The 19,564-nt window shown below is 40.1% G+C and overlaps 1 protein-coding gene across 1 annotated transcript in view; it reads left to right on the top strand.

Moving 5' to 3' along the window:
• nlk2 (nemo-like kinase, type 2) overlaps positions 1–19,564 on the top strand; it is a 100,216-nt gene that overhangs the window by 67,168 nt on the left and 13,484 nt on the right. The window contains exons 5-7 of the mRNA XM_036564650.1: positions 91–176; positions 3,103–3,312; positions 6,502–6,603. Coding sequence (XP_036420543.1) covers positions 91–176; positions 3,103–3,312; positions 6,502–6,603 — 398 coding nt within the window. The remainder of the gene's footprint in view (positions 1–90; positions 177–3,102; positions 3,313–6,501; positions 6,604–19,564) is intronic.

Here is a 19,564-nt window from a genome sequence, read left to right as displayed (position 1 = left end):
TCTGTCTCCGATCAGCCCATGACACAAGAACAGCTAAAAGGGAGTGATTTGTTGATTTCATTTTGTTGACTCTTCTCATTTTGTCCACAGGTTTGAAGTATCTGCACTCTGCTGGCATCCTGCACAGAGACATCAAACCTGGCAACCTTCTGGTCAACAGCAACTGTGTGCTCAAGGTTAGTTTAATGGCACTCGCAATTTCAACTCACTGGCCTGAGATCAGATGTTGTCCTTCCCTGTCAACATTCATAAACTCAAACTGCCCCCAAGCACAAACTTTACATTCTTCTCGATAGTTCTGCGGATATTGTTTACTGTGTGTAGGGCGTGTGTGTGAAGGAGGAGCACAGTTTGTGCCATTTGTTAACGGTTTATGTTGCCCTTGGGCCTCTGCTAGTGTCCCTTACCTTTTGCTCTCTCAAGGCTGAATGCTTAATAGTGGTCTGTATGGTGGTGTGCACAAGGTCCCGGTAACTCAGCTCTCGCCGGGGGGGGCAGAAACCTTCATAACTGTCAGGTCACGCCCATTCTACACTGCATACATACACATACAAGCACACATGCGCACACGTCTGTGGCTCTGTGGGGTCAGGGTTCCTTTGGGATTGATTCATGTGCTCATGTACTGACATCAATCCTCATTCTGAAGCCCAAAGTCAGCTCTGAAAATACAGCTGTGTCTGTGAGGCTTTTCTTTTTCTTTCTTTCTTTCTTTATCTCTTTTTTCCCCTTTCTTTATTTCTCTTCTCTCGCTTTCTCTTTCTCTCGCTCCCCCCTCTCTCTCCCTCTCTCTTTCCTTCTCTCTCTTTTCTCTCTCTCTGTCTTCTTTCTGTATATATCTCATTCTCTCTCTTTCCTCTGTATCTCTCCATCTTTCTTTTCGTTCTTTCTGTTTTTTCTTCTTTGTCGATTTCCCCCCTCTCTCTTTCCTTTGCCCCTCTTTTTTTGTCTCTCTCACTCTTTTCTGTCTTCCTCTCTCTTCTCTTCTCACTCTCACCCTTTCAGTGTCTCTGTCTTTCTTGTTTCTTCTCCTGCTTTATCTTGCTACCTCCTGTCTTTTTCTCATTTTCCCTTATTTCTCTCTCTCTCTCTCTCTCTCTCTCTCTCTCTCTCTCTCTCTCTCTCTCTCTCTCTCTCTGTGAATGTGTGCTGACTAGGTCAGGCAGCTAGAGAAATCTGCTAGAGGGGAGAGAGGGAATAGATCAAGCTCTTAGGCTCCAGACAGGGAATTATTTAGCATGTATTAGCTCATTTATCCTGTAAATCCCATTTCCGGAAAGAGAAAACATTTCCCCTTTTTTCAGCACTTACTCACTGTACCTCGGAGAAGTGTTCATGTTTGTGTCTGGGTGGCTCCTGTGGTTTTCAATGAGTCTTTCACCGTTTGTCTATGTACTTTTGGGTCTTTATTTACAGTACCAGTGTCAGCGTCTGTGTGCGTCTCGAATACGTGCTTTCAGTGGGCAGATTTTCATTTAGTGTGCTCATTCAGAAGCGCTTCGCTTTTCATCATTCTAGTTTGAGAGGTGATTAACGTCTTTCTCCCAAAATATCTCAATCCCTCACTCTCCGTCTCCCTCTCCCTCCCCGCCTCCCTCTCTCTCCCCTCCTCCCTCCTTCTCTCCCAGTCTATGGGGCCTGTTTCGTGTGATGGGCCTCGGAGCAGTTGGCTGCGATGGAAAGCTGCTCTTTGTGAATAATGGGGAGCCAAGCACTGCGCTACATTAAATTCCCCCATCACCCCCCTCTTCTTGCTCACTTCCTGTCATTCTGTCCACTAATTTATATTTAGCCAGTCAAGGAAAAGGACTGAGAAGAAAAAGATACTGCTTGTCAACTCAGTGAAGGGCTTTTATATGTGCTGTGTGTAGTGCCATATTGTCCAAATAGGTACTTAAATTTACATTAGCTTTATAAGCCCATGCATCTTGAGTACTGGCACTCTGTGCTAAAGGAATGTCTTACACTCAAATATGTCTTATAAATGACATAGCTTGTTTAGAGACCAGGCAGAAGCCACATTTCCAGAAGTGTACTATTTACACTGTGTAGCCAAACATATTTGGACACCTGACCATCACACTTGTAAGAGCTTGTTGGACATCCCATTCCAAAACCATGAGCATTAATATGGCGTTGGCCACCTTTTCTGCTGTATAAGCCTCTTCTGGGAAGACTTTCCACAAGAATTTGGAGTGGATCTGTGGGAATTTATCCCCATTCAGTCAGAAGAGCTTTTATGAGGTCAGGCGCTCGGCCATGTAAACCCATTTTCAAGAAGCTTCCAACACACAGTTGTTGCCTTAGTAAGTGATGCAACAGAGCACAGGTGATTTTTATGCCTATATGTGAGCGAAGAGAGAATCTGATGTGTAGTGTTGGTGTAGTTTATGATGAGTAAGCCTCAGTCAGAAATCATCATTAACAATGCATCATACACAGTTCTGTGCAAAAGTCAAAACACCCTTTTTATTTATTTCATTTTCAGTTAAAATTGCCATTAAGTACAAGTTATTTATTTTTTGCTGGAAACATGTTTTAGCAGAAAATGACTCAATTACTCTCTACTTATAATATCAAATCTTTCAGGATTTAGTTTGTGCACTCTTCACTTTTGTGCACCTACTGTTAGGTGCGTATAATAATGATACTAATACTACTACTACTACTACTACTAATAATAATAATAATAATATTTTTTATTTATATACCACTTTTAATGCCCGTGGCAACTCAAAGTGCTTTACAGGTGATAAAACATAGTTATACAAGAAATCATTAGTATTTATTTGAAAAAGATCAAATTAGAAGACAAATACCACAAGATGTAGAGTTTTAATTAAATGCTAAGTTAATGAGATACGTTTTTAGATGCTTCTTAAAAGTTGTCACTGAGCTTGACTACTTGTGGCTTGTATTTAAATGGTTTGTATTTGAAGTTTTAACTGGAAGTTAAATAGGTGAAGGGTGGCCTAACCCTAGACTTTTACACTGCATTCCTTTCTGATTATTCTGATCAGTCCTAATAAAAGTGTTGCTCACCTCATCTTGGCTATCTGTGGATTATATAGCACCTTGTATAATGATAATTTCTCACTTCAGATCTGCGACTTTGGCCTTGCTCGGGTGGAGGAGCCTGACGAGTCGCGTCACATGACCCAGGAGGTGGTTACGCAGTACTACCGTGCCCCCGAGATCCTGATGGGCAGCCGCCATTACTCCAACGCCATCGACATCTGGTCTGTGGGCTGCATCTTCGCCGAGCTGCTGGGCCGACGCATCCTTTTCCAGGCCCAGAGTCCCATCCAACAGGTAACCTATGTTTATTCATATAAAGGCTGTATAATGGATCATAAGCTTTACTGCTCAATTGCTGCTTAAATTTTCATATTTAAAGAAGTGATACATTACATTTACTTTATTTTATTTTGCTTGTGCATTATATGCAGGAAATCATATTAGTCTTTTAGTTTACTTTATGACAATTATTGTGTTGGTATATTTGATTCATGTGGAAATAATGTACATACTTGAAGTAAATTCAGTGCATCACTTTTTTGAGTGTGCTCAGGTCTGATCAATCCTGACTTGGACAGTGGCTCCTATCTTAGGCCCCGTTCACACTTGGCATTAACATGCATCTTAAGTGGTCCTATTATAAGTGGACAGTGTGTGCAGGTGTGATTGGGGTACATCTTGGAGACACATTGCGATCCTATGACTGTGACCACCTTCAGAAGCGGTCAGAGACGCATATGATCACATAACATTTGTAGTTTGTTGAAGGACCACCTTAATCAGACAAAAGCAGCTGCGTAGCTTCATTTTTCAGCTCCTCCACCATTAAGCCATTAAGTAACAAGAGTCTTATAAAGGACTTTATGAGACTTGTTTACATGAATGTTAGCAGGTCATGTGGTCTCAACAAGTCAAAGCTCTTTCATTTGCATGAACACGGGCTCACTGTACATTTTTGTCTGACAACAAACGCAGCAAGAGACTGATCTAGTAAGTGCAAACGTGGGTGCTACCCTTCCTCCAGTCACTGGATACACATTTGAGACACCTAGAAATGCCAGTAAACGGCTGTATGTCTCACTGTCCTCCTGTGATCAGATCACTTGCGATGTATGTTAATACCAAGTGTCAACAGGGTCTAGCAGTGGTGTGAACGCACCTTCACCGCACACTTTATCAAGTCAAAGCCTTTTTAACACACTGACCACAGTGATATGAGCTGTGAAGTGTGATGGCAGAAACACAAATTCCGATTCATCTGCTATTAATGATGTTACATGGCCATGCATCAAATATATATCCAGTCTAGGACCTCAGATGAAAGTGGTTCAACTCTGATTTGAAAAAATCAGACTCTTTCAAAAACAGGTCTGTATCACATTTATGGGGGAAAAAACAAAATAAAAAGTTAAAATTAGCATTATTTGACCCCTTCAGTGTGTACATGCCCAAAGTCTTAGGCTGCATTCACACTGTAGATGAAAGTGGCCCAAATGCAATATTTTTCTTCATATGTGACACAAATTTGTTTTTTTGTGTGGCAGTGTGAACAGTAAAAACAATGAATCTGAGTCTTTAGAGAGATTTCGATTTGGGCCACTTTCATATGTGACAGTGAAGTAAAGAAATTGATGTAAATCCAATATTCGACCTCTATCTGAACAGTCAGATCAGAGTGCTACTTTTACATCAGTCCTATTCAGTCTTCATCATAACTTTTGCGCATGCAGGAACGGACCCTTAATGGCAACATCATCAAAATGCCTGTTTATATGGTTATGCTTCACGTCTTTTATTCTGGATAATGAGCAAGACAAACACAGGCTGTGTAAAAAAGTAAACACGGAACTTACTAATGAGAAAAATCAAACAGCAAAAAATGCGCCTCGCACAGATCAAATCTTTTTATCCAGTATATATCGCTGTTTTGGCTCTGAGGTTGTGGCCTAACATTCCTCTTGACTGTAGGTAAATGAAATAAACTAAGCTTCTTTTCTCTGTTTTATTAGAAATTCACCATTTTTAGTGTTTTCTGTAAACGTTGTCCAGCATGATTGTTTTAGTTTTGGCTGTTTGTCTTTCAAGTTTAAAGGAGCAGTTTGCACTTGTTTAAGTTCAATATCATGTGAAAGGAATCTTTTTAACCTTAAGGAAGGACAGAGGACAGCTAGGGCAGATTTGGGCAGTAAATCAGATGTGGGCCACTTGACCTCAACTTTAAAGTCAGCTTGAAATCAGAATTGACCTTATTTACCTTGTTAGTTTATGTGCCTGGTCATATCAAGCACGGTTCATCATATAATATAACCCAGTAATCTTTAATCAAAATTCAGTTACTTTTTCTTTCACTTCTAAAGCGTCTTTTGATTTTTGATTACTGAATATATGATGGTGCAGAAGCAAAATACATTTTTGATTGATTTTAAGTTGTGCATGCTAATTTGCACTGGACGAAAGGTCAGTCATTATTCATCATGTTACTTCCTGCATAGTTGTTGTGCTGTAATTCTATTTTCAGAGAAAAAAAACATGCATCTGTTTCAGTAATCTCTTACTTCTATATGAACTGAAACACTGGCCAGTGACAGGTCAGACTGTGGCCTGTTGCTGCATTCTTCAGGAATATTGCGCAAGTGTGCTAATGAATAAAAGAGAGAGAGGTCAGTGGGTTTGAACTAAAGGCTGTGAAGTTGTAGAATGCATCTGAATGGACATAATACTGGATAAAAACTCATACAATAAGCTTTTTTTACCTTAATGCAATATTCCAGAACAGGGCTGATGTGGCTGTGAGTTTTCATTCCATGCTAAAGCACACTTGACTCTACTTGTTTAATCAAGGGGATCTCAGTCTTCAAATAGCTGATCAGATGTGTTCCTGCTTTGTTGGAACAAAAGCCTGTAGCCACACTGGCCCTTTATGGATAAGACTGGCCACCCCTGTCCTAGAATAGATGATTTTGGCTGTTGTCTCCCTCCGCAGACGGATGTGTCAAGCATGTGCTGCTGAAGGATCAAGACTTTAAGTGAACTTGCTGGACTTTAGGTGGAACTGCTGAGTAATCAAGCTTGTGATATCTGTTTCACCTTCTTCGACACAGCTTGTGCAGGCGGATTCACAGACTTTGACATCCCCCTTAACCTAAGGGTCTCGTCAAATTTTACATTTTACAACTTTTAATTAATTTTTTTTTTGGTAATTTGTCACATCAAAAATTAATGTAGATTCAGTGTGGGGTAGGGGTGTGAGGTCAAAGATCACTGGTGACCTGAGGTATGGATTTAAGGGATAAGGGCTCAAATTTCAGTAAAGATTTTGTCTAACTGGATTGTGATGTTGCTCCAGCTTATTTATGCCTAGATAATTTCATGGTCCATTTCAAAACAGTATTGCTGTGCATCTGTTTTATTCTCTCTTAATTCACAATCTCTCTCTCTCTCTCTCTCTCTCTCTCTCTCTCTCTCTCTCTCTGTCTATTACAGTTGGATTTGATCACTGATCTGTTGGGGACGCCGTCTCTGGAGGCTATGAGGACAGCATGTGAGGGGGCAAGAGCTCACATCCTTAGAGGACCCCATAAACAGGTGAGTTTGAGCTCATCAGAGATGTCCCCTGCTCCTGTACCCACTAGTTCCCTGTTGTCACGCTGTTGTTGGATGAAAACCTTGTATCTCCATTTTTGACGTTTTTCAGTTTTGACATAATTTGAAAATACCTGTTGCCCTTTATATTGTGTGTAAATTTCATGATCAGTAAACTAAACAAAATGACCCAAAATGACTTGGAAAAAAGTCTGGTTCCATTGACTTACATTAAAAAGTAAAGTAGGTTTTTTTCTTCTCCTGTAAAGTTATCATTTTGGGGATACAAGGTTTTGTTATGACAACAGCGATATGTGAACTTATTTTCACATGGAAATTTTGCAAAATGTGCCACTTGTCTAGGGCTATTGAAACATTTCCATATGACTGTAGTGGGAAAGATAGCTATTGTTGCCCCTCTCTGCCTTCAAAGAAAGTTTAACGTTCAACATTTGTGACAGAGACAAGTCTATTCTTGCCTGATTGGCTTAGTGCAGTGCGTCATCCAGGTTAATTTGTGTGAAGTAGAAATCTGTTGAACCTTTTTGCTGCACAATGAGACAGATTTTGCTGTGCCACACATGGCATGCACTGCGTGGGTCCAACAAGCTCTGCATTGAAATGAACATAAACTGTTAAGACTAAGGAATCAAAGAGTTGAGATCCATTTAGGGTGAATCAGAGACATGATGGAGAGCACCAGAGAGGCCGAGGCCAGGACAGGGAAACCACTGTGGTCCCTGTGTCTTTAAAACTGTACTAGCATCTACTGCAGACTAGTTAATGCTTTGGGTTGTGTCCTAGAAAATTGCTTATACTGATATCTTCAGTCTCAGGAAGTATTATAAAGCAGTCTCATGGTTGGCCTGTTTTTGGCTGGTAATTGGCTGCTCCTGCTGAGTGACAGCACCTATTGGCCACTCACGTGGCTTTTCCGTGGCTCTGGGGGCCCTGCTGCTTTCCTGCGAAAAGCTCCAGCTGCTCTCTCTGCTGGGTTTCCTGGAGCTGAGCTCACTCCTGCTCTCTCTCTCTCTCTCCAAATCCTGCCCTCTGCCATGCTGCATCTACTGGCTGACTGATTGGCCTGCTGACGTGAGCAGGAGAGGGTCATTATGGCTGTAACAAATGTATTCTTACAGTTCTTTTTACTTCCCTGCAGTAGCCCTAGCAAGCAGAAGTGCTGAGAGATTGACACCGCATTCCTTTTACTGTACTGTTTTTTGTTTGAAAGGAAGATTAGAATTTCTGGTTTCTGTAATATGTTTGGGCTATGCGTTGATTTTTGGTCATCATTGTTTTGATGGTGTAGGATACATTGCAGGTTGTGTATGTTTCTATACATTAAAGGTGTAAACATCTGACCCTACCATGATTCAGTTTAATTAGACTCTGATTCAATTATATTACGATTTATTAACAATTTACTTGATCCCTTGCGTCATACCACTGACATTACCGCATCATGGCAGATGTCATACACTGACACGAGTTTATTTTGTTCCGTAATATAACTGTGTTGTGTTACTCTTACCTGTAATTCCTATGACATGTGCCATAGTGTTTGATATAGCTAAATTTTGCTGTTTACTGTAGCTAGCATTAATGACAGTGTCATGTTACCATTAATTAACTTTAATGGTGGCATCACACTGTTATATTACTGGGCATAATATGCCATGTAACTCATGACAGCGTATAACATCTGCCATGGCACATTTATGGCAGTATTAGCTATGATTCTGTAGGGAAAGATGAAATGAATCAAATTTCACCACAGTATAATTTGATTTGCTTATTTTGGTACAACTCAGAAATATTTGTTCAATTACAGTACATACACAAATATGACTGAAGCTGTTTTCACAGTAGTGGAATATAGACATTATTGATATTGTTGAATATTATTGCAGCTGATTGTAATGTTATCTTGTATCCCCAAAATAGGAAAAACATGCTGAATTTTCATTGTAAGTGAATGTAAAGAGATTGTCTTTGAAGTAATTTGAGGTCATTTTGGACCATTTCTATTAGTCCATTCATCATGAAATGTTCACACAATGTAAAAACACTGCTGCAAATTATGTAGATTTTTTTTTATATAGGTGAGATGTTTTAAAAGGACAATGATGATATGTAAGTACCTATGGGTAATAAGAAATAAGCCTAACCCTTCAGAAGCTTCCTTTCTGTTTCGAACAAATGAAGCAATTGTAAAATCACATGGAACATCGCTTATAAGAAGCACTTTACAAAGTCATTGTTGGTCTTTTTCACTCAATGTGAAGGGCAGCTTGTAATTTGAAATGGTCAAAAAATGAAAAACAAAATATAATTGGTTATAATGTGACATCATAATGCCATTCAGTTGCCACTTTTAGATCACTCTGAAGCATTTCTTTACCGCTGCTGTGCGTGTGTACGTGTGTTTGGAGCTGGGTGTTGGCTCTGCGGTCCTGAGCAGCCGCACTGAGAAAGCGATACCCCGTGGAGAACAGGAACTGCAGCGCAAGCGCTGTGGCCGTCCGCTTCCTGCCTTGCATCGACCCGCCGCCTGGACGCTCGCCTAGCAGCAAACCTCCTCAGCACATAAACACATACACTTGTACATTATCTTACTCACCTGCTAAACCTGCTGTTTACCATGCCAGCAAATACCCTTTGACTCCACCCTTCCTCTCTTACCACCATATATCACACTGAGACACCATCACACTCTCTCACACACACACACACACACACACACACTCTGACATTTGGCTGACCTTGTCACTCTATGCTCTCCTCTGTTAGTGTGGCTGGCAGGCCCCAGAGCAGGATGTTTTAATCACATCTATCGACTGCTGCTCCATTTACAGGGGCTGCTGAGGAGGGCGGTGTTGGTGTGTTTGGGGAGGAGGGTGGAGGGGGTTTCTGGAGGAGGCGGAAAAGCAGAGGATGAAGCTAAAGCTGCACAAAGTTCACCCTTAAACAGTTGGACTAGTGAGAATTGTGGGTGCCATAGATGTGGGTACTGGCAATGTCATGGAAGAACTTCTAATCTGACTGCAAAATCAGATTTTTTTGATCTGATCAGGGACACGTCTTCTTATATAAAGAGATTCTCACTATAATTTTTAATTAAGTAAAAAAAATATATATATGAAAAGCTAACTATGACATAGCTGTTGACTTATACTTTAGGTATATTTTGTAGCACTCAGCTTCATGCTCATTGAAGTGTCTTCCTGGGTATCAAGAGCAAGTTTTGCCTAAATAATAATTTGCTTTTCTGTTCCAAGTTATTGGATAAAGTTAGGGGTGTCAGACAGTTAAATGAATTAATCACGATTAATTGCATTACTTTGTGTTGTTAATTGTGATGAATACCATTTGTCCTATTTGCTTAAATCTGACCATGAATTAAAAAATTCCTTTAAAAAAAGTGTTTTGTTATAGCTATTTGATTAGCCTAAATAAGCTTCATAGGAGGAGCTTTATTACTTTCAGTAACATTATTTACATCATCTAAACGCAGGATTCACCTGAAACTGAACGTGAAAATCAAGTGATTTCCATAGAGTGAACACCCGTTCCAATTTTCATCAGATGCATCCAGTTTATTTTCTTTTTAACATAAAAAACTAAAAAAAATGTAGCCTGTGCACTAAAATTTGCGGAAACAAAATTTAAGCTTGTTCCCTGTAGAGATGTTTTTACTTATTTTCACTTAGAAAATTCACAAACATACAATTTGACCAGGTATGTCCAAATTTTGCATATGACTGTACATCATGTATGTAGTCATTGGTTCCAACTCATCTCACTCTCTGTTTCATTCATGCTGCTCCTGGATTTTTGTTAGTGTGGAGTTTTTCACTGTGCTGTTGCTTTAGTTAATTGGCTGCTCATTAATTTATTTTTAGGGCTCCCAAAAGCACTGACCAGCATAGTGTTCCAAAGGTTTTGCTTTCAAAGCCATTTAAAAACTGTGTTTGAATGAGAGGGCTGCAATCACATCATTGCAACTGGGCTTCAGCCTGGAACATTACAGATGGCTTGAAAGGTCAAAATAGAAAAATGCGTAACAGTAACTCTGACAGCCCTGTTAAAAGCACAAATTGTGGCCTCAAGGTGGTTCAAAAACATGAAAGTTTGAGGCACTGATGAGTGCTGACATTGGAGCAAGGGAAAAAATATGTGGGCATTATTCCCAAAGTAGAGCTTTTATCAGTTTTGCAATTTTTGCAAGAATCTAAAGATCTAATAATTTAAAGCTATTGAAAAGTGACAAACAAATCATGATTATTCATTAAAGACACATTAAAAATTCCCCAGACTTTTAATGGACACCGTACTATACACGTCGCTTTTCTTTTTCAAAGCAACAAATTACATTGTTTCGGCCACATTTTTGTTAAAATATACAGTGAAATTAGAAAATACATCCTTCCTTGACCTTATCCCTCAAAGAGTGCCCATGTTAAAAACTTTCTCTTACTGGAACGAGCTTATTTTGGAATTGGTTCTGGTTATTTTTATTATGCAGTAGCTTTTCTAGCCTAGGAAAATTACATCAAAGGCAGATTCTTTATTCTGCTAGCATCAATTTAAGTGGAGCCTTTGTTATTTCTCAGAAACCTCCTGTGTAGGTTCCAGAAAAGCAATATAGAAAAGGGAACATGCTGACAGGTTTCGAGGAGAGGTGTCGTGTTCATTCTGCTTTGTATTGTATTGATAGTCCTCGTTATATAGGGGGAGATTGGCAGGCTGGTGGAGTTGGAGCGCAGAGGAACAGGATGGAGTTAAGGGTCTATCTCTGAGCCGGAGCTTTAATGAACGTTGAAAAAATGCTGCTTTCCCCTACACCCCTGCTTGTTCTCACCTTTTTCCCCCCTCTTAAGAAGCAGAGATTCCTATCAAGAGGCTTTTGAAGGAGAGGAGAGGGTATGGGATGGACTAGAGATGGCGTGAAAGCAGAGGGTCGCAAGAAGGGCTGAGGATTCAGAGAGGCCTCTACCTAGACCGCGCGACAGAAGGAGAAGGGGTGCGAGAGAGCGCAAGAGCAGAGGAGGGGAAAGAGCAAGGGATCTAAAAAGAGGCCTTGCCTTTAAAGATTGACTCAGCTGCCTCCACTGGGGACCTCATTACTCCTATTAATTTTGCAAGGCTCTCAGCATCAGTGGAGGGAGAGCGGGCTTTTAGCCTCTCATGAACTGTCGCACAGATAGAACGAGAGAAGGAGAGGGGCTGAATCAGTGCCCCAGAGTTTTTTTTTTATGCCTCGTGATTGGCCTTATCTGCTGCTCTGCCTGCACCACCTGGCTTTTGTGTATGTAAAAGCTGGCAGGATAGCGAGAGACAGATGTATGCATGAGGCCATACTGTTTTCTCTGCCTGGGCTGAGAGGCGGCACGATCAGATCATGTTTCCACCTCCACACACACTCGCCCAGCGCACTCAGACACACACTCATTGGTATGTTTTTGTACAATGTCAGGACGTGTGGACATGTATTATGTCCACACATCCTGACACTGGGTGCCATACGAAAAGCATGTGTCTTTAATTCTGTAACTTTTAGGAGTAGCAAAAAAAACAACTTAAAAAAGTTAACTTGCATCGATTTTAGTAGATTTTATTAGGTAACTCTACCGAAGGGCAGCATTGGTAAGACTACATGATGCCTTTCACAACAACTGCCATAAACCTACATAAACATTTATAAAGGCTTATTTCAACTAGTGTCAGGCTGCGTTTGCCTTTGTTTTGTCTTGGTGCAGGCTCTGTAGCTTTCCATTTTGCTGATGCTTTTGTTAATTTGCTGCTTGTTGATTTATGAGCACTGTCAAGTGTAGTCTGCCAAAAGTATTGCTTTTAAAACCATTTAAAAGCTGAATGTGTATGAGAGGGCCACAATCCCAGATTCTATCAAAGCAACTGACAACGCACATGCAGCTGGGCATCAGCCTGCACTACTGTAGATGGTTCAAAGGGTCAACTTAACAGCATTAATTTTGAAAGTTTTAAGAAATGAGTGATGTTAATAATGTTCACTTTGATATCCCTATTAAAAGCACACATTGAAAATCTTTAGGCTTAAAAGGTTTTAAAGCACTGATAAGTGCTGACATTGCATCAAGGGGATAAAATATGTGTGTCGTTTCGTCAGTTTTGCATTTTTTCTGAGGATCTAAAGAAACTTCTGTTTAATATTGTAAAATTATTTGACAACATGGTTATTTATTAAAAACACTTTTAAAAAGTTCCCTGAACTTTTGATGCAAAATATTTTATGTCATTTCACCTCAACAAACATTATAACAACTAACCCTAGTTGGGATAAGCATTTATAAATGTTGATGTAGATTTGTGTCAGTTGTCCTGTAAGGCTTATATAGGTGTTATGTGGCTGTGTGAAAGCTGTCCTTCAGTTAAATGTTACGTTTTATTCCAAGTAATTTTGGACCCTTTCTCTTGATCTCTCTTCTCATTGTGACAGCTGACATCAAATGGTATAGGAAAAGAATAATTATAAGCACTTACATATAGATATTTACATGTATGTATCTCTATGTGATAAGAATTAAGCTTAACCCTAACCAGAAAAATGTGTTAACGCTTTCAGTTTTAAACAAACAAAACATGTAACTTTTGCAAAAAAAAAGGACCCTATTAAGTCAGGACCATTTTGTTGCCTGTTATTTTGTAGGTTAGGTCTGTTTTTTTTTCTGGTTGTCCTACAAATTCAGGACATATTTATGCTGACAATGTACAAAAACAAACACACACACACTCGCAGCATCCCCAGCAGAGGGTGGGCTGATGGTCAGGTCCAGTGGGAGATGGAGCGAGGGAGTTATAAGGTGAGGAGGTGCCTGGGTATCTGTGGTCATAGCTGGGGCAGATGTGGCCTCCCAGTGGGACCGGCGTGTGTGTGTGTGTGGCCCGGTCCTTTTGTGTTTCCCATAGCTTTAAGGCACAGATGGCTGGCTGACCCCTTTCCCCAACCCACAGCAGTGCTCCAGCATAACTACTGGCATTAGCAGTCCGCAGCATGGCCAGCAGTCTAGTGATTCAGAATGCACTTGCTGAAGCTTCCTTACTTTCCTGGATTGTCACAGGGCTGAACAATAGCTGGCTTATTAATCATTATTGTAATTTTGGCCTTTGATATCAGCCTTTAATGTGCAATACTGATATAGCAGTATATGCAAATGAGTCCTCTATGGGTATACCGATCCTGAATTTTTAAGGCCAAAACAAAGATAATAAATTAGCCAATTGACAGTTATGTGTTTGGAGAAAAAAATTGTCAATTCTGGTCAGTCTTCTGTCAAAATACTTTTTCAAAGTTATTTTTGTGGGCTATAAGCATTCTGACAGAGCTGATGTAAATAATCAGTATTTTTCTTGTATTTATCTGCCAATGCTAATGGTGATGTCAATGTGTAAGCATTTATAAAATATAGGAATTGGGAGCAAATACACCTGGATCAGCATTATGGATAAATATAACATTTTTTTCTGTAGGTTTAAAAATACAGTAAAATTAGTAAAAACAAGGACATTTTAGCATAGTAAACCAGCGTTACCTAAACACTGCGCTCTTCTAAAATATATGAATCATCAGATATCAGTTTAAAATATCAGTTAAATCTAAACATCTAATGCCAGTAACTTTGACCAACCTAATTTTGACCAACCTCAAGTGTTAATGATTTTTCTTGAGTGCTTTGGTGAATCAAAGCATTCGCATGATCCAGTAAACATGCCCAAAATTATTCAAGTAATCTTTAATTATGCTACATGTCCTATCATGTCTGTCTATCACATGACTGCCACCAAAGTGTTTTAGTATCTCAACACAGACTTCTGTTCCTCAGTCCTGTAACTCAGCCATTTGTATTGTTTTCCATGTAGATACTGAATAATAAGCCTTAAGATGTGGACGCATGAATGTCGAGAGCAAGGCATGTGGCAGTCACAATATGTCCCAGTTTAATCACAGTATGGTATTTGGTCTGTATTGTGCAGCCCTTGACAGTGAATAGAAAAGCAAACAGTACTGCTCTCATTTATTTTTTAATCTCTGATGAAAGGAAACGGTTTGAATGAGCATTCAAAGTCTCAAATGCTTCATTCCATCAGATGCTGCTTTAGCTCTATAAATAGAGAAAATCTAGTTGGAAATTAGATTCCTGCAGGACCGCAGGGATGTTCTCCATCACCTTCTCAGCTTTAACACTTAGCCAAATGAGACTAGGCATCAGCAAGAGCCTGCCAGCCCCGTGCCTCGGACTGCTCTCTTTAACCACAGTTAAGTGCTTGCCATTTGGATTGAAACAGGAAGCTGTACTGCGAATCTGCTTTCACTCACCTTCTGTGTGTCTGTGTGTGTGTAAGTAGGGATAAGGCAGTATGAATTTTCTATCGTGATATCACACACACACACACACACACACATCATCTAAACCGCTTATCCTTCTGGGTCGCGGCGGGGTGCTGGAGCCTATCCCAGCTGTGATTGGGTGGAAGGCATCGTGATATCAGTGACAGGTTTTAATGGCTGCATTGATAATATATGCTGAAAATGATGGGCATCAGTATGCCCAGAAATCATTTCATCCCAGGTATTATAGTTTGTTATACTTGTCATATTTCTTTATATAACACAAACAAATTGGGATCTTCAGACTGCACCTCAAATGCAGTGACGACTGTATAAAGATTGAACTTGGGTGTGTAGACAATTTAACATGTCAAAGTAGCCAAATGACTCACACACCAAAACACAGGGCCAAACAGGCCACAAAATGAAAACTCTGAGCTCAAGAGCAGATAAATACTCTATTAAAGAACTCTAGTCTTAGTCACTCCTGGACCCAGTCACAGAGGTGTGGCCTGTCCTAATGATGAGCAACAATAGAACAAGCAAAGTAGATGGTTCACTGCATTTGCACCCAATTTTGTTTTCTGAGATTATGTGCAAATGGTCTAATTTTGTGTGTCTTTGTGGATTGCGTGGGATCGGATTCTATTAAGACGCTTGTTTTTTACTTGGTAAGATTGTTAATGGGTTAATGCAAGAGACTATTGCTTTGTTTGATTTGCTTGCAAGTGGGAAGTCAGAGCTTGGAATTACATCATTTTTGACCTCATTCGTGCAACAAAAAATGCTAAAAAACATGGCCTCCTCCATGACAGCTCATGTTGTTAGCAACAAGTTAGCCAGTTAACGTTAGTGATACGAGTGATTACTTTAACGTTCATAATGTATATACTTTCTTAGAATAGCGATTGCTATGGTCAGTGTTTTCTAGGGTAACCACATTTTGGTTTTCAGAAAAGAGGACACTAGGGTCAGGAGGACAGCACTTTTTGTTAGGCAGTTTAGAAATTCCAGCCAGACATGTATTATAGGTCCTAAAAAGAGGACGTATGCTCATCCTGATATTATAGGGTGTCTGTATGTTGATTGATGTAAAGCAAATCTCATACAAAAGTAGACAAGTGGTTCTTCATTACTGTTGACAGTGTGAGCAGCTGTGTTGATTCAGCGTCATACGCTAAGCTCGGAGTTGAGAACATCATCCTGACTTTCTGCGCAGGAATTCTCAGCTGGTGGGGGCTTTTCTTTTACTTTTCCTAAATAGTATTGGGAAATTCTGAGTTAAAAGCTTCAGTCAAACGCAGCATATACACCGATCAGGCATAACATTATGACCACCTCCTTGTTTCTACACTCATTGTCCATTTTATCAGCTCCACTTACTGTATAGGTGCACTTTGTAGTTCTACAATTACAGACTGTAGTCCATCTGTTTCTCTGCGTACTTGTTACGCTGGTCTGAGTGGATCAGACACAGCAGTGATGCTGGAGTTTTTAAACACCTCATTGTCACTGCTGGACTGAGAATAGTCCACCAACCAAAAATATCCAACCAGCAGTGTCCTCTGGGCAGCGTCCTGTGACCACTGATGAAAGACTAGAGGATGACCAACACAAACTGTGCAGCAGCAGATGAGCTGTCGTCTCTGACTTTACATCTACGAGGTGGACTGACAAGGTAGGAGTGTCTAATAGAGTGGACAGTGAGTGGACACAGTGTTTAAAAACTCCAGCAGCACTGCTGTGTCTGATCCACTCGTACCAGCACAACACACACTAACACACCACCACCACATCAGTGTTACTGCAGTGCTGAGAATGATCCACCACCCAAATAGTACCTGCTCTGTTAGGGTCCATGGGGGTCCTGACCACTGAAGAACTGTGTAAAATGGGGCTAACAAAGTATACAGAGAAACAGATGGACTACAGTCTGTAACTGTAGAACTACAAAGTGCACCTATATAGTAAGTGGAGCTGATAAAATGGACAATGAGCATAGAAACAAGGACGTGGTCATAATGTTATGCCTGATCAGTGTATACTTTGCTTCTATTGTTCCTCATTCACAGCATTCTTGTGTTTAGTTGCTTCTGACCGTACTTTGCAGGGAGACTTTAGCAATAAACGATTTACATATACTCTGTAATATGTAATTATGAAATTATTTATTGGGTTTTGTATCACACTGTATTTGTAAAACTGTCCCATCCTTATTAGGGACATTAGTATAATAATGTTCAATCTCAACACAAACAATTTAGTCTGGAAAAAAAAACATCCTCCTCTTTCTCATCTTCTTTCTCGCTCTCTCTCTCTCAATCACTTCCTCTTTTGGCTTGTATTTCTGTTACACACACACACACACACTCACGGCTGACGCTGTCAGACGGTACAGAGTGCACCCTGTTCACCCCGACGCACACTGTGGCGTCTCTATTGTCTCTGTCAGTGTCGGCTTGCTAAATTGCCGCTCCTGGATGAGAGCAGGGAGCTTAGCTAACGCTTTGTACACCCATCCTCACTTCCACTCTGACTGAAAAACTGTTTATACACCACTGTTCCAAAGTTTGGAATCAATTGTTATATTAATGATTCCTGTTTAATTATATACATACACTGTATGGACAAAAGTATTGGGACACCTACACATTACACATACAGGAGCTTTTATAACATCCCATTCTAAATCCATAGGCATTAATATGGAGTTGGTCCCCTCTTTGCAGCTATAACAGCTTCCACTCTTCTGGGAAGCTTTCTACAAGATTTTGGAGTGTCTATGGGATTTTTTACTCATTTATCGAGAAGAGCATTTGTGAGGTCAGACACTGATGTTGGATGAGAGGGCCTGGCTCACAACCTCCGTTCTAGTTCATCCCAAAGGTGTTCGATGGGGTTGAGGTCAGGGCTCTGTGAGGGCCAGTCGAGTTCTTCCACACCAAACTCACCCAGCCATGACTTTATGGACCTTGCTTTGTGCACTAGGGCTCAGTCATGCTGGAACAGAAAAGAGCCTTCCCCAAACTGTTCCTAGTTAGAAGCATACAATTGTCCAAAATGTCTTGGTCTGCTCAAGTATTATTTCTCCTCACTGGAACTAAGGGTTCTAGACCAACCCCTGAAAAACAACCCCATAGCATTATCCCTCCTCCACCAAACTTCACAGTTGGCACAGTGCAGTCAGATAATGTTCTCCTGGCATTTGTCAAACCCAGACTCGTCCATGAGACTGCCAGATAGAGAAGTGTGATTCGTCACTCCACAGAATGGACTTATGGGGTTATGGATACGGGGTTGTAGAAGCATCTACAGCTCCTTTTGTCATTCTAGACACATCTAACATTCCTAGCTTTCTACTAGTTATTTGACACTTAGGAAGTTGCACAAGTCTACCTGCATTAAAATTGGTATTCCAAACTTTTTAATGGTAGCTTACAGCATGTTTCGTCCTTTACAAGTATTAACATAAATTCGATAGACAAAGGAATATTAGTACAATAAAAGGAAGTAAAAAACAAAAATGAAGGTACATAAATAAAAAATTAGGGATGTAACAGCACATCTAATTTATCGAATTGTATTGTTGTTTCATAACTGGTAGTGTTAGTTTGTGGCTAGCGTGTTAGCTTGGTGCTAACATTAGCTTATGACTAGAGCAATAAATTATGGACACTATATAAAGAACTTTTGTTTCAGATATACTTTTTAAAATGTTTAATGTTTGAAGTCTAATAAACCGAAAATGGAAACATTAACATATTAATGTAAGGCACATTTTCAGGCACTCCTTATTTTAGCTGTATTGAAACATATTTAAGCAATAGAACACGAGAGGGAGTGTGTTATCGCGAAATAACATCAGCTGTGATTACTACTGAGCAGTTTTTCAGTCGGTAGCTGTGACAGAAGAACACCTAAACAACCTGGAATCAGCCAGAAATGAATACCATTCGGCAAACGTGTAGACTCCTCTTCAGAGTCTGACCAAATTGGACTGAGCCATAAAACTGATGCAATATCAAGTTTATCTCAGTGTTGTCTCTTTTTTGCCAGATCAATATTAATGTTGTTTTGTTCCAGCCAGTCAGTAAAGCATCTTACAGCCCATTTAGTTTGGCGAATGGTATTCAGTTAATTTCTGGCTGATTCCAGGTGGTTTAGGTGTTTTTCTGTCACAGCTGCCGACTGAAAAGCTGCTCAGTGGTGAAAACAGTTTGGGAATTTAGTGTAGTCTCATCTTCAGAGTCTGACCCAATCGGCTGTCGGTTAAATGTAATCTTAAAAGTGTCCAGTTTCTGTTTGTGGCAAAGTAAGAAGTAAAAAACGTTCAAATGGCTTGAGCATCTCCTACAGCTGTCAAAGTTGTTGCTTAGCAACGGCGTCTCAGCAGAGTGATACAGTGTTGGTGAAAAAAACGTGAAGTTGTGGCGAAATATCAGCACGGTTAGAACGCCTCTCAACCAATCAGCTTGCGTGGCCGGAACTAACTGTTGTATAAATTGAATCAATACACCACTGTGTCATATTGAACTGAATGAAATTCCAAGAAGAGATAAAAGAATAATACAAGAGCTACAGAAAAAAGTAAAATCA

This window comes from Colossoma macropomum, unplaced genomic scaffold (assembly GCF_904425465.1).
Source record: "Colossoma macropomum unplaced genomic scaffold, Colossoma_macropomum, whole genome shotgun sequence".
Taxonomy (NCBI): domain Eukaryota; kingdom Metazoa; phylum Chordata; class Actinopteri; order Characiformes; family Serrasalmidae; genus Colossoma; species Colossoma macropomum.
Note: the sequence above shows the minus strand (reverse complement) of the source record. Positions and strands in the feature narration are given on the sequence as shown.